Here is a 24,460-nt window from a genome sequence, read left to right as displayed (position 1 = left end):
CGCCCATAAAATCTAATGGTGTATTGTAACCTGCAGAAGAAACTGATATGTCTACCTTCAACATGAAGAATGAATAAATGAAATAAAAATAGATCTAAAAAATATGACCAAATGGTGATTTTGGGTAGTGAACATTAAAACAAAAACCCTAGGAAATCAATAAAAACAACTAAACGTCAAAATACAGTTATTGTCTTCTGACAGGTTTCTATTCAAAAGGAACAGCTCTGAACCGTGCAGTATATAATTTTTTTAAATGATACATTTCGCAGTGTTTTCAAATGAAAGAGAGGTACATTTAGTCAAACCCACTGTTATAATTGTTTTACCTTACTTATCACGTTATATTTCACAGGTGTAGGATCTTCTAACATAGGATCATTTTTACCCCTAATCGTGCCCTTATTTGTAATGATGATGCCAGTCAAAATGGCGGATGGCAGGATGATGAATATGATTGAAATGCTGATGATGAAACCGACAGTAGCTAATCCTCCCACTACAGCAACTACAACCACAAGAAAGCCTCCAGGTAAGTATACAATTATAATATGACGCCTCATAAAGTGGTGAAATAAGAATAAGTACATGTTATCTGAATGTGGATATGTAGATATAGAAAAATATCAGCCCGCGAGCCAGAATATGAAGCTAAATGTCGAGTGAGCGTAGCGAACGAGCCATTTAGCTTCATATTCTTTCGAGGGGCTGATATTTTTCAATATCTATACAATCCACATTGAGATACCATTTTTATCATCTTTCAAAGCAATGTTTTTTATCAAAATTTCCTTTTTCAATAATTTCGCGGGAATTGTTATTACCAGAGTGTCTCTGTTATTACTAGGCAACACACGTCATCAAAATATCAAACCGCGGATACACCTTGTGGCCAAAATACGCAGGGTAAAATATTCCCATTAACCAGAGGAAGAAAAATGTTTCGTGTACATGATAATGCATATATGAGAGTATAATATTTGAAGATGATACAAAAAGGAAAGAAATATTAAAGATTATATTGGAAGATCGTAGTATTTCATATCACCAGAAGAAGAAAATTTCTACTCGCTGACTGCTGAACAGCATACGCTTCATAAAAAAATTCCAGAAACGCATCAAAATGCTGTTTGTTTTCAAGACTAAAAGTACACATATATATTTAAGTAGTCGTAATTCGTAAAGGAGAAGTTAATTTGAGAAAGACAGATGTTGGTAAATTGTCCTTCTTGTATGTAAATAGTTATTATTTAAAATGAAATGTTTAATCTAGAGTGTATAATATATGTGCATTTAATTAATCAATTTTTATTATAAGTTTTACTGTGAATTTAAATGTTTTTAATAATTTAAACTGCCACCCCCGCATTTTTTGGGTCATTTTTTCTTCAACTGAAACGACTCTGTTTCCTCCAAAAAGTCATATCAAATGAAACCAAAGCATGCTGTACCTTTTTCCTATAGGATATACATTTTTAAAAAAGAGATAATAATCAAAGTATTCTCAATGTAAATTCTTCATAATTTGAAATAAAAGGAAATTGGTTTGCAATCCTTGTATGATTAAACTAAATATAACAATAAATTTTGTCTCATTGATTCCTTATGATGCAAGTTCTACTGAATGGACTCAAATTATAAAAAAGCCTAAACCAATGGCTTTAAGGTGGTACCTAACACTACAGGGAGATAACTCTGTAAAAATCAGCTAAACGTTTTAATTACGTTGTATTGTTAAGGAAATATTAAGCTTCTTAATGATCAAAATTAGTGTTAGTCAAACTGCTATATAACCAATGAAATTTTTCTGATAAAGTGGTTGGTTCAAATTTTTTGAAATTTTTATATTTTTGTCAAAGGGTCAAAGTAAACATTTTGTCAAAATTTTTTGAAAATTAAACGAGCCAAATTAATATTAGTCAAGGTGTTGGGTACCACCTTAAATGGTTTATAATCATGAACTTGCGCATATAATAAATAAGAACGAGAAAGATTCGATTTCATATTTTCCTTCTTCGATTTAAACAAAATAAATAACTATGCATATTAAAAGTACTTCATAGCAGTTTCTGATTGCTAAGTCAACAATTATGTTTTAGATCACCTTTTGCAGGATTCCTTGATTCATCACAAAAAAAAAATGATATTCCCAACAATGAATACACCTTATCGCTATTCCCGCTTGACCCGAGAATCTGTCCCGCTCGAACTTTTGGCGTCATACAACAATCACTTTTCCATTGTGGCGTCAGACATTTTCTATTATGACGTCAAAATTTTACGGGAACTTGTGTGATGTCCAGTAATGGCGGACAAATAGCGATAAGGTGTATGCGTTTTGTTTTAGTCATCTTAAGGTGGTGCACAGACAGTATAAAATTTCCTTACCTTAGGTTTTAGTTAACGTCAAACATTTTACTTAAATAGAATAAATAATCCAGTCAAATTTACTACAGTTGAACTCGCCATTGCTTTTTTAAACAAACACACTAAATGACACTTAATATGTGTACATTCTGTTCGGATGCATGTTGACATTGATGTGTAAAACCAAAAAACTACAATGTCAAAAAATGTCTTTCTTTTGGAATTTAGTTAAAACGGGGTTTCATTAGGGGTGACAGAACGTTAGACTTGATTTTTTTTTAAACTTTGAGATACGTATTATCAATTTTTTTTATAGTATAGATCTATGATCATCTATATAATCTTTGTTTATCTATGACAAAAGAATAAAAAATAACAGACAATTTCGAATAATTTATTATCGTAATTGTTAAAGGAAGGACCAATTTAGGCATTATTTTCTTTAATAATAAGACACATGCTTAACATATAGAAAGAAATCTATTTCTGACCCCAATGGCATGTTAGAAATAGAAAATAAAAAAATGTCCAAATTGCCGCAAAAATATTTTTTTCCGCGAAATTAACGCAATTTCAGAATGGCAGGCTTTAATATCAGTCCCATTGTTGTCTTAAGAAGTAGCAACAACGGTCGTTCCTAAGAGCTTGCTTTCCAACTACATTGTTGACATTTGTATCGATAGATGGATCTCAATAGAGGTCAGATCAATAGTTCAAATTAGGTCAAATAGTTCAGTTCTGAAAAAAGTAGTCCCGGCAGAACTTATCAAGACTGCCGTCGACACCATTTTATCAACATCTCGTTTCAGAATGTAAAGTAATTTTAGGAAAAAAGAAATGGTTCATTGTAAAATATGTACTGCAAGTGTAATTTATTTTGTTTAAAGAATTTATTTGGTGACTTATCACCATTACAATACAAGGCAATATGTTGGGAGAATTTGTTGATAAGTCCTGCTCACTTGATAATGTCTCCTCACTTGTACGCGCTAACTGGATACGAGTTTTACAGATACATGTTGAGGAAGCTGATATAGCGGTGGGGAAGGATGATAATATTCAATATATTGTATGTCAGCTAATAGGCCGTTTCAGAATCTAAAGGACTATGGGTAATCTTATTCTTCGTACCCCAAAATAAAAACAACGTCATTGGTTGAATTTCAATTGTTTAGGACGTTTTTAACCAATCACGACGCTTTGTTGTATACTTTTGAAAATATTACCCAGAATGCATTAGTTTCTGAAACCTCGATTTGCCAACCTTGCAATTTGTTTTGAAAGTCCCAATTTACTTCATGTTGTAGACAGTGATAAATAAATACGGAAACATATATACAAACGATTTAGTAAGTTTGTAAAAGCACGATATCCGAAATAAAACTCAGATTTATTAAAATTTGTTCAGTAAGTAAATCATTATTTATTTACAATAATACCAGTTCAAAAATGCTAGCGGTACCAACTAGTGCCAGTTTAATTTAAAATTGCCCCATTAGTAGAATTAAAAAATAATTTGAAAGGGAAAGGATTAAAAGTGTGTGCTACAACAAACCTTACGAACATCTTTCTAACCGCCTGTAATTGAATAATTGTTCAAACATTTCACTTGTTTGGTTTTTTAGCCTTACAGTCAATATTTGTAGTGTGTTCAATGAAAAGAACAGAACATATTTGCCTTGATCGGGAGTGCGTCAATCCAATTTTTTGTATACCTTAAGTGTCCCATAAGAACAGAAATAATTCATGGGGCTTGCATTTATAATGAATTTACCACGGGTTGGTAAACTGGTGTATTAGAACTAAAATGGTCTTTCAACCCTTACATTGAGTCACAAAAAAAAGTCGAGATGACGTGTTTTAAAAATTCTTTACACAAAGAAAAATCTGTTTAGACAAAATCATTCTCATAATTTTTTTTTCAACTATTTAACCTGAACCGACATGACTCATAAATCGTTATATTACCACAAACAAAATATTTTAAACTGAAAGTTCACGTGACAAATGCTTGCTTGAAACCTAAGTTGAAATAGTCAGATTTCGGAAATTTGAAAAACGCTTAAGGCATGAGGATAGTCGGGAAAGTGGTGTATGGAAAGATCTATAGTTTTTTTTTGTGTGCACCTGATCTTTTCCAATTTTTAAACAAGCCATGATAGGTGTATGTGATGAAATTGATGACATCGGATTTTGAGATGGTGTAGAAATCAGAATTGAAGTCATCTCATGCACCTTATGTTCTGTTTTATGACTTACAGAAAGTGAGAACACCATTTTAATCATCTACTGCCAAGTTTTGACATATCATTTACCCTTAAATTAAGGATGTTCGCTACTCTGTTTCAAAATAACAAGCTTTTTAAAAGACTGCTAAAAATGATAGTATATAAATAAAGGAAATAAAAAATCAGAAAAAAATGAAAGGTCCGTATGCTTTTTTTCGAGATATAAGCCATTGAAAATTTAGCGGGAAACGATTCTCTCTAGATTTTTTATACCGTTAACATTGGCCGCTTTATGTTTCAAAAACTATGAAAAAAATAACAATGATTTTATGAGATTTTCAAATATGGCTCTTTAAACTATATGTAATAAAATTGTGATAAGAAAAGTATGGGTTAGCGGACAAATTCTTTTAAAGGCAATACATTGATAAAACCAGAGGATTCCGAAAATCTGGCAAAAATTCAAAAATAAGAGGAGCAAACATCCTTGAGAAAAGAGAAGTCAAATTACTACTACATTTTATATATAATACACTTGCATATAGTTCTTTTGTAAATCAAAATGTTTACAATATAACTATTTACGAATTAATGTGAAAAGGTAACATATTGAATTTAAGCAGATCATAAGAATTATAAAAGTATTTTATTAGTATCTTATGAAATTAAGGAGATGAGAAATGATTTTTTAATTAAATGAATCAAGGAAGTGAGTATTTATTGGAATCACCTCCACTTTAATACCAATCTGTATCTACCACGGCTAATATCTCTTGTATTCAATAATTACACACCTCAATACACAATTCTTGACCTCAATAGTAAACCTATTATTACTTATGATATACACTACATAAAATTATTCAGTATATTATGAGTTAAAGTTGAATGATAAAGGAATTATAAATTTCATAGCCAAGACAACACATTAAATATATATAACAAAATGCAAGCAGTTGTCCATTTTACTTGTAAAAAATAGTCAATAATTTGTTTTGCCTAATTTATAATTATCAGTATTTTGCTTTGAAACAATGAACAGACCTGAACATTTTCTACAGTAAAATTAATTTGTTTGTTCCCAATTATATTGCTATTTATTTCCCAATGAAAAGTACACCAATTTAGATAAAAATATAGTTACTGAATTTTCATGTTGTTAAAAAAGTGCATTTTCTGGAAATTATTAAGTCAAACTTCAATAAAAATTATACTACCTCTTCCTTTAAAGATTATTGAATTTAAAAATGATTACAAAAAAGAAGATGCAAAAAAGCAGCACACCTTCTAAAATTGAAGTATCAAAAACATTTGCTTCTTCAATCTTTTGGCAATATAACAAAAACTGTTTTGTAAGATTCTGAAACAAAAATAACCACATGACATCCGACAACTATTCATCTTCAGTGTTAATTGATTTTTATCAAAAATTAAAATATGATCCAAAGATGAGTTTAAAATAGAATATCCATGCTTGAATAAAGAAATACTCTTGAAGGAAACCATGTCTAAGTAAATCTAGGGAGGCATTCTTGTTTTCAACTGTAAAAAAGATATTATCTTTCTTAACTTAATCATGTTTCATTAATGGAGTATTGATATATCAAGTTTTTTTTCGCCACCATACCTGAGAATACAATTTGAAACTATGAACACAACTCTTCCGATCTTTTCATCACCGATTTCAATCACTTTGATTGTCAAAAGTACCTCAGAAGATGTACTCTTTTTTCCCAGAAATGCGTGAGATGAAAGGGATGATTCTTAAAAAGAAAATAACTTTGGTAATTTTTAAAAAGTAAAAGAAATAATGAAAACGATATTAAACGTGCCAATCATTGTGTCGTGTGTATTAGGTATTGACAATTCATTTGGAAACTCAACATATACCCTCACGACACTTACCAAAGAGGAAATCTTGGATACTCATAGGTTTGTTCTATGTTCCTTTGGAATTTCAACCAAAGATGAAGAACTGGATCTTCCATCACTGTATTGGATACTTAAACTACATAAGTGTCCTTACAAACAACGGTATATTGCTGGGTCTTCCAAGTGGTCCACGAACCCTCTTTCTTTCTAAATTATTAACATCTATTATATCAGCAATCAAAGCCGGGCTCCAAAGTTATTGTGAAACTGCCTATTCTAGAGGTGGCGTGAATCAGATGCGGATACTAAAAAATTCCAAATATCTTTTAGAGTACATACAATCTAAGACTCTCTCATCTTGCAATAGTATTAAAACATTTGACTTTTCTACACTTTACACAAGTATTCCCCATTCCAAACTAAAAGGCAAATTGAAAGAGTTGGTATTACTTGTTTCATTAAAAAGAATGGCGAACGTAGATACAAGTATCTTGTCTTGGGAGGGATAAATCCTATTTTGTAAAGAATCACTCTGATTCAAACAAAATTTCTCTGAAACTGACATTATCAAGATGCTTGATTTCTTGATTGACAACATATTACGTTTGAAGGACGTGTTTTTCAACAGACTGTCGGAATTCCAATGGGAACCAAATGTGCCCCTCTTCTTGCCGACTTGTTTCTTTATTATTATGAGGCTGACTTCATACAGGAACTTCTAAGGAAGAAAGATAAGAAGTTAGCAATATCCTTTAACTTTACGTTCCGCTATATAGATGATATTCTCTCAATAAATAATACAAAATTTGGTGACTATGTTGAACGAATCTATCCAATCGAACTAGAGATAAAGGATACTACAGATACAGTGAAATCTGCCTCATATCTTGACTTACATCTAGAAATTGACAATGAGGGTCGGTTGAAAACAAACTTTACGGCAAAAGAGATGATTTCAGCTTCCCAATTGTGAACTTTCCATTTCTATGTAGCAACATTCCAGCAGCGCCTGCATACGAAGTATATATCTCCCAATTGATACGATATTCCCGGGCTTGTATTTCCTATCATGATTTCCTTAATAGAGGATTGCTGCTCACAAGGAAGCTATTAAACCTAGAGTTCCAAATGGTGAAGTTGAAATCATCCCTTCGTAAATTTTACGGACGCCATCACGAGTTGGTTGACCGTTATGGAATAACTGTTTCACAGATGATATCGAATATGTTCCTTATGTCGTAACTACAATACCCTCCCCTTTTTACGAATTTGACCTACCGAATTAGACTATTTACCGGATTTGTAATAACATAAGCAACACGACGGGTGCCACATGTGGTGCAGGATCTGCTTACCCTTCCGGAGCACCTGAGATCACCCCCAGTTTTTGGTGGGGTTCGTGTTGCTAAGTCTTTAGTTTTCTATGTTGTGTCATCTGTATTATTATTTGTCTTTTAAGCTTTTTATTTTTGGCCATGGCGTTGTCAGTATGTTTTGCGATCTGTGAGTTTGACTAACCCTCTGGTATCTTTCGTCCCTCTTTTTGGACTTACGATGTGCCAATTATTGTGTGGTGTGTATTGGGCTTACGATGTGCCAATCATTGTGTAGTGTGTATTGGACTTACGATGTGCCAACCATTGTGTAGTGTGTATTGGACTTACGATGTTCCAAACATTGTGTAGTGTGTTTTATTGGACTTACGATGTGCCATCATTGTGTGGTGTGTATTGGACTTACGATGTGCCAATCATTGTGTGGTGTGTTTTTATTTGACGTACTGTAACGGCACAGGCGTTATAAAATAAGATGTGTAAATCATCATAGTTTATTATGAATAAATCCGCAATATATATTATCACAATTGTATTCTGTATCACATAAACTTTCCTTCTTTTATAAAAATTTCACATTGAATATTTATAAATATTCTTCCTCTTTCTAAACTTCAATTCATATAAATTTTAGGCATCGTCTAATATACAATAGGAAAGAAACAAAAATAAAGATCATAAGTATGTTTCATTTCTGTATATAAATGTTATACAATATAAACTGAATGCATTTTTTATTTTCTCACTAAAAATTCCTTTCTTAACTTTATTATAAAGTTTAATAATTAATCAAGTCCTTTAAATTTTAAACAATTACTGAAATGTAATTTCAATAATGAATTCCCTTATAAAATTACTAAATAAAATGTTTCTAAGTATTTCCAATACGGCAGTTCCGGGATACTGTTTTTAGTTGAATCTGTCATGTGACTTCCATCACCACGTGACCAAAATGTAGGCATCGTCACTTCCAACACATGTTGAGCAAACGGAAGAAAAAGTTTGATTGTAACCTGCACAAAATATTTGGGAAATTAAAATCTAATAAGATGGTCACCCTCCCTCATTCGTACGGGAATCAAGATAACGTACTTACGGAACATAAATTATTTTTATACTACCCTACAGAATGACGATTTTGAAAGTGTTGGAAACTTTTAATAGAGCAGGGATACAGGCGCGCCTTCTATCTGGTAAATGACGTCATAAAGGCGTGCGAAATAGACGACTTTTTCCGGTGAAAGACATGATTCCAGAAATGACATATTCTAAAACATATAATCTCCCTTATCAAATTATCTCCCCTTATCAATATTGATTTAATAACGTCATGTACTTCAAAAACATGACTAAACATTTTATTATTGTAAATACCAAACATTTTACAACTAACTGCTAAACTAATAAAGCATACACTATCAATAGCAGTAAACTTAATTTGTATTAACAGTTCTAGGAAGGCATGGTTGATAAATATAATTACTACACATACCCTAAGTAAGGTGAGAGTAGACATCTCATTGCGAATAATCACAAATCTTTATCAATCTTTCTGACAATCATAGTTGATCACAATTATCTTATGACACTTGCAAATAACATTTATAGTTCAAAATAGGTACTTCTCTCAGAGTAATAAAGATATTATTTCAGATTTTCTCTCATTTTTTTTTCTCTCATTTTATCAAAATAATCTTGATTCACCAAAACACACAACTGATCAAGATTCCTTAATTCTAAAATATTTGCATAACAATTCCCAATATGTAACGTACCTTATTCCGTACTTATTATAAAATCTAAAAACAGATATTTTATAACTAAGTTTATAACTTGTGAATGATAATGACTTATATAACTTCTATATCTTTATTCTAAAACTGTCTTAAATGCGTAATTACTTTATAAACTATGAATTATCGTGTTTCATCTAAACGACATGCTACAAATGGTACGTTTCTCACTCAAAACTTCACTATGATAACAACTTGTTTAAAACAATGAAATAAGTTCATAATCCCGTCACACTCCCCCACCGCAAGAGTCATACCATTATGACTCTCACACACATTTGACACCCAACTAAAAAAACCAACAGTAGTTAGAGAGGATTTCTAGCTAGGGTATCTGTGTGAGAGTCATAATGGTATGATGACTCTTGAGGTGTGGGAAGTGTGACGGGATTGCTTCCCTTTAGTGGTAGATACTTAGTCAGCCGTAAGCGGTTGAGCTAAGGAAGTACTTCTTTAGCTCAGTCGGTTAACGCGCTGCCTTGTAATACAGAGGTCCCGGGTTCGATTCCCGGAGGAGACAAAGATGATTTTGTAAGAAGAATCATACTCTCCTATTACATAATCATGATTCAACTTACAATATTTGAATCTTCACAATTCTGTTTCCAACATTACATTTCACAAGTCACATTGTGTTACAAAGAAACTTGTCAGTGACAAAGAATTACTGTCAACCTCTCTTTAAACTACCCACGCTATTATCTGCGCAATCACAGTCATCTCTTACCTACGAGAGTTTCAAAAATCTCTTTTCACAATAAAATCAAAATCTATTTATTTTTGTCTTTGTCGTCTGTTTATATATTCTTTGAATATCTTAACCACTAAATAGTAATTTTTAAGAGTAAAAATAATTTCCAAACTAAATGTCAATCTAAAATATTATCAAAATCTATATCGCTCAGTTACATTACGATATGCCAATCATTGTGTATTGTATTTTTATTGGACTTACGATGTGCCAATCATTGTGTGGTGTGCTTTACCTTTGCATATATTGTTTTGTATTAAATATGAGTAATATAAAATGAGAGACTATAAGAAAATATTGAATCTGAATCTGAATTTATAAGTCTACAGAACCTAAACAAAGCGCTTTCCGCGTTTAATCATGCCAATTAGGAGTGTTAATTTTTTTTTATTAAAAATCCGTTAGCGATTGATATAGGAGTTAAGCAGTTTTGGAGTCATAGGCTAATATATAGTTATATAATGGAGAGTTGTCTCATTGGCACTCATACCACATCTTCTTATATCTATATAAAAAAAGAATTAGCAATTTTAGTGTACAGTTACACACAAAATTTTATCATACATAATTTTGATCGTTAATATTTCTTTTGGTTTTACTGTGTACCGGTATGATCACAGTGTTGATATATCTTCATGAAAAAATTCTATAAAATAACTAAACATTGAATAATTCAGCAGTTACTGAACTTGTGTCTGCATAATATAAAAATAAGAAGATGTGGTATAACTGCCAATGAGACAACTCTCCACCAGATACCAAATGACGTAGAAGGTAACAATTATAGGTCACCGACCTGCCTTCAACAATGAACAAAACCCATACCGCATAGTGAATACATTTTTATTTAATACTTCTATTTTTTTGAAAATCATGTGCCTATATCGGAAATCAGAAGTCTGTGTACTTCAGAATGGTATGCCATGTATAAAATTTAAGAAGGCAAAGGGTACAGCTTGGACCAATAAACAACAAGACTCGAAACCAGGCATATATTTCAATACTTCGCCTAAGCTTCACAAAATTCCGTACAAATAACGGTATATTACCGGCTCATCTGCATGTTCAACAAATGAATTGTCCATTAGATTGACAAAAATTCTGTCCGCAGTGAAAGAAGGTCTTCAGAAATACTGTGAAACTGCTTACTCGCGTAGTTGTATTTACCATATGTGGGTTCTAAAAAACTCTAAAAACATTCTGAATAATTTTAAATCTCGATCTTTCTCTGAAATAATTCTATCAAAATCTTTGATTTTTTAACCCTGTATACCACCATTCACCATGTGAAATTAAAAAGTCGTCTAAAAGAAATAATCCACTATACTTTTCAATATAGAAATGGTAGCGTGCGCTATTTATTTGTTGCTTTGGGATGCCATGCGGCATGTTTTTTTTTGTTGTTGTGCAAGGGGCTAAAGCATACTACACAGAGGAACAAGTGATCAGTATGCTAGAGTTTTTTATTGACAACATGTTTGTAGAATTTAGAGGTAGACTTTTTCATCAAATCGTCGGCATTCCTAAGGGAACGAACTATGCGCCTCTCTTTGCCGACCTCTTCTTATTTCATATGTGTCGGAGTTTCTTCAGACACTTGTAAAAAATAGGGAAGATCAAAGTAGCCAGATCATTTAATTTCACATTCAGATGTATTGATGGTGTTCTTTCCATTAACAATCCAAACTTTTCTGATTGAATTCCATTTATTTATCCTCCAAAACTAGAAATTAAAAAAACAACAGACACGACTTCCTCCACCTCATTTTTAGACTTATACCTCGAGTTTGACAAAAGCTTTCATCTCTGTACCAGAGTCTATGACAAACGAGACGATACTAATTTTAAAATATAGGTTACCTCCGCCTTGGCGGCAATGTGCCAACTTCACCTGCATGTAGGATATGCGTTTCCTAACACATTCGATGTTCAAGGGCTTGCGGCTGCTGCTCGGAGCAGGATCTGCTAAAGGGACTAATTTTGCTCTGTGTTGAAGACATCACTGTGGCTTTTAGATGAAGAACAGCAATAAAAGCGCTGTTCCTTTGCTTTTTGTGTGTTTTGTGTTGTGTATGTTCTGATTTTGTTTCGTGGATGCATACTCCATATCCTTTGTTTTTGTGCTTTATGCTAGTATCAAAAACTTTCTCCATTCAATTTTAAAGAATCGAGGCGAAAGATACCAAAGGATTATTCAAACTCATTAGTCGAAAACAAACTGACAAAAGCAAGGCAAAAACGAAAAACGATGAAAACAGTACATAAAACTCAACCTAGAAACAGATTATTGAATATTGTTAAGTTTTTGAATCCCCTTCTTTGACTACCATTTTCGATTTCAATAAAAATTTTCGTAGATATAAAATCTAGAGAGATGATTATAAAATCAATCGATGCTTTCATAATATAAAAAATGAAAACCACGACTATAGTTTTTTTCAGCATTGATTATCATGAATAATATGTAATCAAACAATGTCTGAATTCGCTGTCTATTATCCACTCACCACTCGACAAAACAGCCAATAGTGTTTTCATTTAATTCATGTCAGCTAATCATGATTCTCAATCAAGTAAAAATCTGTATTTAAGTAAATTCCATTCTGCTACTTCAATGAAAGATTTATGAATTCTAATAAGAGTATGCTTAAGTCATCTGACAAGCTGGATATCTCACAGTATCTTGTTTAATAGTAATAGTTTGCATAATGTATTTTAAGTTGATGCATACTATGGCAGAAGTATACATATTTTATTCCAACTGAATTAAATCTTTATTCCTCTAGATCCATGTGTACCTCGTTGTCCTGCCGGTTATGTGCAGGTACCCGATCAAAGTGTTAGTAATAAGTGTTTCCGTGCTGGACGTGGACAGGCCTCTTTTACGGCTGCGGACGTAAGTACACTAAAATATTAATCTATAGAACCTCGCCAAGCTCTGCATTTTCCTGAATTAGTGAACTTTTCATTTGTTTCGTAAAGGAAAAACACAGAATAATTTCCGATACAATTTTGGTTATTCTATTTATTGTATTTTGCGCAATCTTTATACATGTAATTTTAAAATTTGGTTACATGTGCAATATTTCGCTATATTATAATGGTTGGATCTACTAGGACAAAAACAAACTGTCGTACTGTGTATTGCACGCATAAAGGCACAAAGTTTGAAATTTCATAACGATTTGAGACTTTTAGAAAATGACTCTTCTGTGTGTGTGTTTAATCCAGGTGACATACTAATAAGCCCTACTTCTTTGACAAAATTCATTAATACGTCTATTTGGCTTGACTTGAATGCCAGGATAGATTGCATACATGTAAAAATGGTGGAAATTATTTTTGTGTGAAAAAATAAGACTAGAAATAATATATAATTATTTACGTCTAACATTTTTAATGTGTCTCGTATAAAAACAAAAGAAGATTTAAAATAAACTGGACACACCAATTCCTCCATTGTACAGGTGTATAAAATGTGTTGCTTTTAACTGTCTGAAATGCAAAAATGAAAATATTTCAAAATAGAAGTAATTAATATACTAAATTTAAGGCAATAGTAATTTACCAATGTTAAAATCTCAAATTGAAAAAAAAACAAACTATGAGGGAATCGCATGAACTCTACAAGGCGCGAGATCGGATGTGTTGACATGGTATCTGCCTCCCGCTATGCGTGCATCACCAACCATACAAATCCAAACTTAAGTGTCACAATCGGGAATAGGTCATAATCGGTAAATTTACAGATCATCCGACTTTTCTAGAAAGTGCAAAGAACGGCTTAATTTCACATTGCCTATTTCATTTTCGTATGGAAGTAAAATTGATAATAAATCTACGATGTACAATTTTTCTTATCCTTTCAAGAAGCCCGAGGTTGTGGATGTTGTATCCTCCCTTCTGGACACATATCATGTTGTTCCACCAGACAAAATCCTCAACAATATTGTTTTATATACAACAACCATTATTTGGAATGTCTCACTACAGAACTGGGACTTCACAAAAAAGATGGGAATCCCACATACACTTAGTACACCTATACCATTCTTGAAAGAGATGTTAGAAAATCAAAAATCCGTCCTCTTCTCTGGTATGTAACACAAAAAAGTACGACGAAAATCAATTATCTTTATACTGGATACCTACTCTTTACAAAAATCCTCATTAAGAACTATATATAAATGGAACCTATCTGGCTTAATCTGTGACACAGATATTTTATAACACTTTACCATCTCGTGATGGCGTCCGTATAATTTTCGAAGAAATGATTTCAAATTCACCATTTGGAACTCTTGGTTCAATAGTTTCCTTCAAGCAGCAACACTCTATCAAGGAATTCAATATAAGAAATGCAAGCCCTGGAAAAACGTATCGATTTGGTGATATATACTTTGTGGTATATAGTATAACTTTAAATATAGTAGTTTTTCGCTCTCTTCTCTAAATTTTGGACCAATAATAAACACATTTTGTATATGCTTCTTTGGTCAAAACCTCTTCAAGGTATCATTTTTATGGTTCTTGACTTAAAAAAGCAGTTTAACATTCAATATTTGAGAATTAGAAATGTCATTGTATTCTTTTCTATATTAGTAACGTGTATCATCAGTTCAGTACGTGGCTTACAATGACATTAAGTTTAAAGAAGCCATACATTTTTTAAAATTAATTTTACTTTCTAGGCTGAATGTTCGGAAACTACGAATGCTAACCTGTGGTGTCCTGGTAGCATTGCTGAAGATAGATCTGTTCGTTCAAAATTGAAACTAGGTAATCTCATTTATAACAGCATTACTGTACTTTTTCTGTTATATTATCAATGTATAGCTGTGGTTTTCTACATCATTTTAATTATAACAGCTGACAATGTATATTTAAAGCTTGATTCAGTATGAAAATAATTCTGTCTATGGAGATAATTTAAGAAGCTCTTTCTGTTTATATTTAACAGTTAGGATTAAGCTAAAAAGGAAAAGATTATTTAACCCTTTAAATCATAAACACATATTAGCCAAGTTGCAATGTCTTTATATGTATCTTTTTCCATATCGACCAAACACCCTCGTAGGAAAGATCGTTGACTATTATCTAGACATTTTATAATTAATAAATAAAAAAAAACGATAGTTTTTTTTTCTCTGGCGCTTTCGTCCTTCTGTAAGAACTTATCGATATTCTGGCAACATAAACAAGTGAAACGGCGCGCTCGAGGAGACTTTAACGTGACTTAATTGTTGGTTACATTTCAGGATTCTTGCATTAAGCGCCAAGCTTTGGTTTACATATTTCAATGAAATATTGTTCAATTACACGTGGGTACATTTCGCACTTCCTGTTTCATTTGAAAAAAATGCAAATGTTAAATTGTCCTTTGTTACATGTATCAGTGTGTACATTCCGAGGTATTTTTTTTATATTGTGGATGCCTTATTCGTTCTTTCAGGGATCTGACACGTTCGTTCAATATCTACGGCGTTGTTTGCCATAGCACGTTGCAATAATAAAACAAATGGCCTTCATCCGTGTCAGTTCTTTTTCAAGATATGACAAAACAATGAGTGTTTTAACACACAAAGAACTCATTGTTTTATCACATTTTGAAAAGGGACTGACACTGATAAAGGTCTTCAGTTGTTCTTAAATCGAAAAGATTTAATACAACATAAATGGTTAACTGTTCAGCTACTTCAACAATTTCGGCATTAGAAGTGTTTTACCAGTCTTATTGTCTACACAGTTAATCAATCAGCTATTTTGGTTTTAGAATGTAAAAATAAAAACAAAATTAAACACTTTATTTACAGTAATTGTGTACGAATGATCATGTTTAAGATAATGAATATTCGATTATAAAGAAATGTGCAGCAATCCCTTAAAAACTGGTAAACCAATTTTCATTGTTTTCGGTGGTAAATCATCAACAACTTTATTTAGATTTCAAGCCAATGAATTAAAAAACAGCACATTAAAGAACAAACAGCAACACTTCAGTACAAATTTGCGTCGTTAATTAGTGTCCAATAGATTACAGAATATAAAAACATGCGAAACCAGAATAAACAGTACCGTTTAACAATTCTCATCGTTTTTACGAGTAACTGAAATCAAGTCTTAAAGTACTTCAAATTAATATAAAAGCATGCTTACAAAAACTGTAAATCGCGGCTATACTTCAGATTGCATACACTATCCTCATTACCCGTACATGAAAAAACCTGTAAAGATGTTTTAAAGCCGAAAAATCATTCCAGTTTTTCTTCAAACTTTTAGTTAGCTAAATAATATTCATTGCAAGGAATGTCTTATACAACAAAAAGTTGTTCACATTGATGAAGTACTCATTTCGTTTCGTTAAAACATAATCATGCTGTTGGTACAAAGATAAAAGATTAAAAAGACGTTATAAAAGCAAGACGACACCGCCCATCAAATAATAAACTTTTGAAAACATGGACAACCGAAAAAATGGAGCTATTGTATCAATTATAGAAACTTATTGTTATGTTCTTTTACTTTATGTACTTTAAATTTGAATAGAACAATGATTTTTTTTTCATGCAGGAACCGAAACGTTGAGGATTGGATGTAACGATCAAGACAAAGATGCATCGTACACGTGCAAAGGTACCGAAAGGAAATGTGATCCCAAAAACCCATCTTTTGGAGGTAATTATGCAAATTGTTGTTCACCGAACAAATTTCATTGTAAACCATAATTTATAGATACTTAAAAGATAGGGAACGCATGAGTAAATGCAAATTCTTCTGTGTCGGATCAAAATCGTAGTAATGTCCTGTGTTGTCTAGACGGTGTCCTGTGGAATGGGCTTGCGGCCTTTTATAGCCGACCATACGGTATGTGTTTTTCTTATTGTTGAAGGCCGTACGGTTGCCTATAATTACTTATATTCACTTCATTTGAACTTTGGTGGATAGTTGTCTCATTGGCAATCATACCACATCTCCTTATTTTTATAATGATCTGGAGAAATATTTGGTCGGTTTATTTTACCATGCAAAAGATTCAAATTGGATTAGAATAAGATTTAAAACGGGATAATCGAGAAGAATGCGTCTGAAAACATCTGATTGTTTTGCGATTAAATAAATGTGTTTTTTTGAAAATTCCAACCATAAAACACATAATTTTGATCAGACTTTTGACAAATTTTACCGCGAATTGTCCTGTCAAGGAAGGCAGATAAAATAATAACGGTGTCATTTAACACATCGAGAAAACCTCTCGACTACAAATTCATTAAAATAAAAATGTCTTTTTAATTAATTGATTCATATTGTTATTTCTTGTTAATGTCCCTTTCTTATGTTAGGACTTTGGTTTGTTTTAATTACCATGCTGCATTTACAGTACCTTTGAGTAATTCTATTTTGAATATGGCGAACATTTTGATTATCATTATTAGTAGTAGTAGTACGACCCTTAACTGAATTCCATGATATAAACGTTCACGGAGCCAGTAAAAACTACAAACTAAATATATCCCAGTAATTAAACCTTTAGAAATCATATCTTCATTATTTTAGACGTCGACTTAAATGCAAATTGATTTTGTCCTGACAATTGGACCTTAATATTTGAAACCATTGATTATTACTCTTATGCATTTTATAGTCGGATTTGACGCTAGTATATGGTCCATTCGGATATTTCCTTTTGTAAGGTGAATGTATGTTTTAAGATTCAGATCCATAAATATGTGTATCTTGATTATTAACGAACAAATGACAGTAGTCAAAATACAAATCGTGTTAACCTAACCTAGTTTGATTTGATTTTTTTAATTCTAACAAAATGAAAACAGTCCACATCTTTTAAAAGATCTTATAGTTTAAGCATACTTTATTGTTAAAAAGGACAATAAGATTTAAAGAGCAACTCTATTAAATTTTATCGATACGGTATGATTGAAACATCTAAAGACAAAGCCATTTGATAAGGGACTTGCCATTTTGAATTTTCCTTGGAGTACAGTTGAATAATATTTTCATCTCTTACATTGGTTGTTCACCGAGATAGAGCATTAACGAAAATCACTTTTCGATTTTAAAACCAGTTTGAAAAACAAAAATATAAGATCAGAAGTGCAATGGTAAATCGGACAATTCATAAACTTTACAATTGATCACGTGAATTCGGGGAATTTAATACTTGTTTTTAGGATGAAACAATTCGAATATTTACCAGGAACTCCCTCTCACATATGTATTTTTAACAAATGATTCTAATATGACGTGCTGCTTTCGCTTTGTAAGCAACAGCATGATAAAATTCTCAATCCATCTATATAAATTGACATCAGAAGTCCCAAATCGAATCATGTTAGAATATTCGGTCCCAACTTTGATTAGTATATAATCCTATAACACTAGATGTCAAACATTAGGGTCTTGTAGGACTCCCCTTTCAAACCTTTACGAACCATGGCCTTTTGACCATGAAAGCCTTATGTCAGGGGCCATCACTAGTGTGGACAAACGCTTTGTCGTAAGAAATTATTTACGAATTAAAGTTGGGAGGGAATGCATAGTTACTAATTTTATACATCTAGTGAAGGTCTTCTGTCAGTTTTCACATCTAGGACTTTTGGCCCGAGCAAGACAGTGCCTATCATGTATACATGTTGTGGACAAAAGGTTAGGAGTAGACACTTTTTAATACGAATCAAAGTCGAGGACCAGTATATTGTCGTAGTTATTCAGATCGGTTGCCCAGTTTCTATTGAATATTTTACTGATAAGACGCAATTCTTTTTCAAAGTAATTTGAAAACGTAAAAAAAACCTAACCCTCACCACCCACCCCCAAGAAGAAGAAAACTACAAGAGTCATTGTCATTAAGTACCTTTCTATTTACCACCTATGAGTTAGTTGCTTTAAACATCTTGCAATGCATATATACATGTTATGGTAATTACCCTATATGATTTAATATTGCATTTGCCATTAATAAAATTATCCAATCAACTTCAACAGGGTCAGCTAGTAATTGGCTAAAAATTTATCCTTGGAGGTGCAATTTATGATCAACAAAACTGACAATATTCTTAAAGTACGAATGTGCAGTACATACTATATTATATTAAAACTATATATGTCAACTGCATTTTATAAAACTGTTTTTGGCGTTACTCAATCCTTTTTATCTCAATACATGAAATAATATAAAAGTGGCTCACATAAGGATTACAATAAAGATCAGTTCAAGTGATTTTACTTAGCAGCTTTCTTAGTCTAAACTTTTCAAAACCGTAGTTGAAGTGTCAAAACAGATTTAAGTCGAAGTTTTGCAATTGAAATCAATAAACTCCACAAAGATACCAGGTTTATAATTAGTATATGTCAGACGCGCGTTTCGTCTACAAAATGCTCATCAGTGACACTCGAATACAAAAGGTTAAAAGATCAAATAAAATGCGAGGTTAAAGGACATTGAGGACCCACATTCCGAATGAATTCGAAAAATACATCTCAAGTCATCGTGTAAATTATTTTTTAAGAATGATCACACTAAAGAGGTTAAATAATGTAGTTTGATTATATTTCTTTTGTAAGCAACCGAAAGAAAATAGTATAGCGCTTAAATGATTATTTAACAAGCTTGACATAATTTATTTTCAACATATATGTAAAAAATTAAAACAAACGTTTCGTCAATGTAAACTGATTATCACCAAAGGGTCAAAAACTACATAACTTTACTGAATACCTGCGTTTACTGATCTTGTATTTCAATCTTTACTTTTAGTGTCACTATTTGTTTTCGTCTTTTTTTTTCTTTTAACACATCTACTGACACGTATTGTAATATTATGTATGTATACTGTCCAACTTATCACAGTAGTTCGTCAACAACATAGTCCAGTTTTATATAGGAATTTCATTAAATTCCCTCAAATGTTCTTATATGAAAGAAGAATACAAATTAAAATAAACACGAAGGAGACTTCTTTCTGGACTAGAAGATGAAAAAAAGAAATACTTCATTCAAATTGACTTATAATGTTTTGGCTTTGCTAATACATACAGGCATGACATGTGTTTTTTTTTTAAATCTAGGAGTACAAAGGGCAAGAGTTTTACATACAGTAGAAAAATAAAAATGATATTCAGCGCAAAACAAAACATACATTTGTTTTATAATAATTTTGCCATGTTGCGTATCTTTATTTATCACATTACCAAAGTTTTACATTAAACAAATTAAAGTATGGGCAAGTACCTGATTCCCGAACATTTACGAATAGTGGTGCGGACCCGTCAATATTCTCCGAAATTGTATGATATATATTTTGCAACATGCACGGATGCAAAATTTCCGCTGCTTTCCTGAAAACAAAATCAAGGTGTACGGAAGCAGTAACACAACAGATGCTTTGTGAAGACAATATCTAATCTAATATTTATTATGTGATATCTCTTTAATCTGTAGAAAAAGCTGAAGGTACAGCTGGTTGTAGTGTTGGTGAAAGGTGTGACGGTGATGAAAAGGGATACTGCGTAAACATTGCATTTGATGGTTCTTCAAAGGATAAAAAGAAATGGTTACTAGTGGAATGTAACAGCGAAAACTTATTTGTATGCGAGGTTCCAATTGTAAGTATAAACAGACAAAATATCCAAGTGAAAGATTTTTTTAATCAAACACTTTGCAATCTGGCGTTTGTTCATATGTATATGTGTGTGTACGATATGCATGACACTGATTAAATATTTTGTGAATAGAAAATGGCCATTTTTTTACCTTTTATGTTTTATATTTAATGTTCGAAAAATTTTGGAAGTTTCGCGAATCTATGATTTTGATGTTCAGTGGTTCGAAGAAAAGTAGAAACAATTTGCCTGTACATGATAACAATCTTAAATTCTTTAATTCAAGTTAAATTTGAATATTTAGATGAAATACCGATATTAATTGTTAACAGATTTACAAATTTTCGTAAAGATACAATATTTTCAACACATGTTGTCCTTGAAAGCATGTTATTACAAAATTTCAGACTGTACATGTTTTTATAAAATTTTGCATCAAATACCGTCTCTAACCAAACTGAAATAATTGTATTCGAAACAAATTCTATAGGCATTTTTGGATGTTCTCAGACGTTTATAAATTGGTGATCTGATTAGAAATATACATTATATTGTTTAAACCTCAAAGTATGCTAATGTAGCTGTCATACTGTGATTTTAAGACATAGCCATAATATTGTTTGAACCTCAAAGTATGCTAATGGAACTGTAACACTGTTAATTTTGGAAGATAATGTGATATAAATTCAGAGGAAATTATCAATCAATTCATCCTAGGCGAATTTTGTAATTTCTGTCGCTTTATCATCAACGTAGATAAGGGGTGAAAAGTGCAATGCAATAAAACAGTTAATATATAAATAACACATAGCTGAGAGGGTGATAGAGCAGATTGTTACCCTGAGAAAACATTGTCAACCGCGGCGAAGCCAAGGTTGACAATGCTTTTTCGAGGGGTACCAATCTGCTCTATCACCCTCTCAGCTATGTGTTATTTAATTTATTATACTGAATGTCCTATCATTATTGTCTTTTACAGATGAATTTTATTTAAAAGTATTTTATATGACGTCAGGTACATATCAACGTTATTGGTATTAGAAAAAGCAACAGAATTGAAGCAAGATGTTTTATTTTTTTATTTTGACAGTCAAATAATAGAATCTGAGCCAAAATGTAGAACTTAAGCATTGTCTTCAATAACTTGATGTAAATTCAATTCATTGTCCTTAAACTTATCGATTTTTGATTGGTCTGGACGAGAGGGTGACATTCAAAAAAATTGTCACCCGCTCAGCCATGTGATAGAGTAAATTAACATCCTCGTATCAGCCAATCAAAATATGGAATTTTAACGTGAAGTATAATAACAACAAATATTCTCCGACGACAACGTACTTGATTGTTTTTTAAGTTCTGATCCGCCTTTAATACATAATCGATTTGAATTTAGATATTGATTAGAATATTTATCTTTATGAAAAAAGGCTGATCAGACTGAATGATTGTCTCTGAACTGATCGACTGAATGATAGCCATGTCTTTCACCGATTTTATGAAATATCTTCCATAGATATTTCCTGCCAAATTTTGTTTAGATTTGTTCAAGAAGAGATGATATAATCTAACTTGTCTGACTAGGACAGGACGGACATTTCATGTGGGTCAAGTGAGCTGAAAAGCATAATCTAATATTTTTTATTTCTTTTACAGATACCTTGCTAATGATGAGGAAATGGTACATAGAAACATCATATCTTCAATATAAAATATCAAATAAAATGTGTTTGTCTTCTTTTAGTTATAATATTCAAGATTGTAATTACTAGTAAAACAAACTGATGTGTCGAATGCTTACAATGATAATGCTGATAATGATAAAGTAAAAACGATGGAGACTCTTTACTCATAAACTCTCGAGTAAAAAGTGAAGAATTACTTATATAGATATAATAGTACTTCTACTAAAGATAAATGATACTACTAAATGTTATCCTGGAAGAATTCTCGAGTGCTAAGGATCTCCCCTTTTAGAATTTACCTTGGAGTTCGGTGTTTTTGTTATACTTTTAAGGAAGTTATTATCTAGTGATTATACTCTAAAATAAATCTAAGGAATAAATTTTGAAAGTCATACATTTTCACGCTGTAAAATTTGATCTGTTTCTATGCTACATTGTATGTAATGCAAGATTTATTGGTTGATTGTTGGGGTTAAACACCACATTCAGGAATATTGAATATTTCGGGGCGGTCAGTTATTTGTGGCGGAGGAAGCCGGAGTGCCCGTTGTCAGTTAATATAAGAGTCGACTGCCTCTGCCACTGTTAGTCAAACAGCACCAAGTATTACATCAGCAGAAGAGCTTCACGCCAGTTGAGGTAGTTTGTCCAGCGAATATTTCGTGAATCTCTGTAAAATGTTAACAAGTATTTTCATAACACTCAATACAGTGTTAAAGATATATTCTTAGGCATTTACATGATTTTGTGCCCAATAGTTCAACCTGACTATGCTAGAGTAGATCCAATTCGTTATTTCTTCTTATCCATGACCGGGACTTTCCCCTCTTACTTGATTGCACAGCCGCCTTATTTCTGTCTCTATCTTCAGCTGATATAACAGCTTTAAGATCGGGAGATGATACCTTTTCTTTTTTATTTAACAAGGAGACTTATATATAATAATCTAGTATTCTAAGTGTAAAGGAATGATCATTTGACCACCTTATTAGCATAACTACAGGATGCTATTGAAGCACACATTTTAAAATGGAACATATCTGCATATGCCATGTATGCGACAACTACACTCATTTTACCTTGCCCATCAGATTAGTTAATACAAGGCATCTGAAGTATTATAAATGTGCTTATACAATCAACCTAACAATGTTACAGCAGATCTGATTCATTTCCCCCTTTCCAATCGCAATTATTAGGCAAGTGATACATTCAAAAACGATTTTAATGCACTCACTTAACAAACGACTAACGCATTGTATGCACTACGTTTACAATCAGCTATATGTTATATCATTCAAAGCTAATTATCTGTACTTTGTGTTTCGCCCGGTCGTCCATAATTTTTACGATGCAATATTTGTTTAATTAAGGTCATAGGTCAAGAATGAATAAAACCTTCTTTCTAGTTCTGGTCTTGTTTTTTCCATTCTAAAAAACATATGAACTTTATAGAACACAATACAATAAGTCCAAATATAATGCAAATTAAATTGTTAATTGCGCGATATTTACAGAATATTGCAATTCTTGAAAAATCCCACCAAAATGATAAAATTGCTGTAAAAGCAAAATATTTCAAAACGAATCAATGTATTTATGTAAAGAAACCCTTATAAATCGTTTATAGGTAAAGTTACTCATTTAAATTGCATTTAACATATATTGACCAGGAATCAGAGTTCTAATGGACCCTTTGTTTTACAGCTGGCAAAAAAAAAAAAAAAACCCAATCTGTACATTTGGGATCATTTCCCTAATTTGAATATAAAAATACATCGATCGTGGTCAATATTGAAATAAAAATAATTTG

The 24,460-nt window shown here is 31.9% G+C and overlaps 1 protein-coding gene across 1 annotated transcript; it reads left to right on the top strand.

Annotated features, from left to right (window-relative positions):
• Positions 1-357: 357 nt before the first annotated feature.
• Positions 358-22,630, top strand: LOC127715844 (uncharacterized). The gene is made up of 6 exons (XM_052221975.1): positions 358-532; positions 13,132-13,241; positions 15,037-15,124; positions 16,916-17,020; positions 20,805-20,968; positions 22,619-22,630. The coding sequence occupies exons 1-6, from the start codon at positions 412-414 to the stop codon at positions 22,628-22,630; spliced, it is 600 nt and encodes a 199-aa protein (XP_052077935.1). The 5' UTR covers positions 358-411.
• The last annotated feature ends 1,830 nt before the right edge of the window (positions 22,631-24,460 follow it).

The sequence above is a fragment of the Mytilus californianus genome, unplaced genomic scaffold (assembly GCF_021869535.1).
Source record: "Mytilus californianus isolate M0D057914Y unplaced genomic scaffold, xbMytCali1.0.p SCAF_9, whole genome shotgun sequence".
Lineage (NCBI taxonomy): Eukaryota > Metazoa > Mollusca > Bivalvia > Mytilida > Mytilidae > Mytilus > Mytilus californianus.
The sequence above is the reverse complement of the archived record's forward strand: the minus strand, read 5'-3'. Positions and strand labels throughout refer to the sequence as shown.

Coding starts and splice junctions, on each gene's coding strand:
- LOC127715844 (XM_052221975.1), top strand. CDS start 412: ATGATGATGCCAGTCAAAATGGCGGATGGCAGGATGATGAATATGATT. Junction 13,242..15,036: donor CCTCTTTTACGGCTGCGGAC/GTAAGTACACTA, acceptor TTTACTTTCTAG/GCTGAATGTTCGGAAACTAC. Junction 17,021..20,804: donor CAAAAACCCATCTTTTGGAG/GTAATTATGCAA, acceptor TTTAATCTGTAG/AAAAAGCTGAAGGTACAGCT.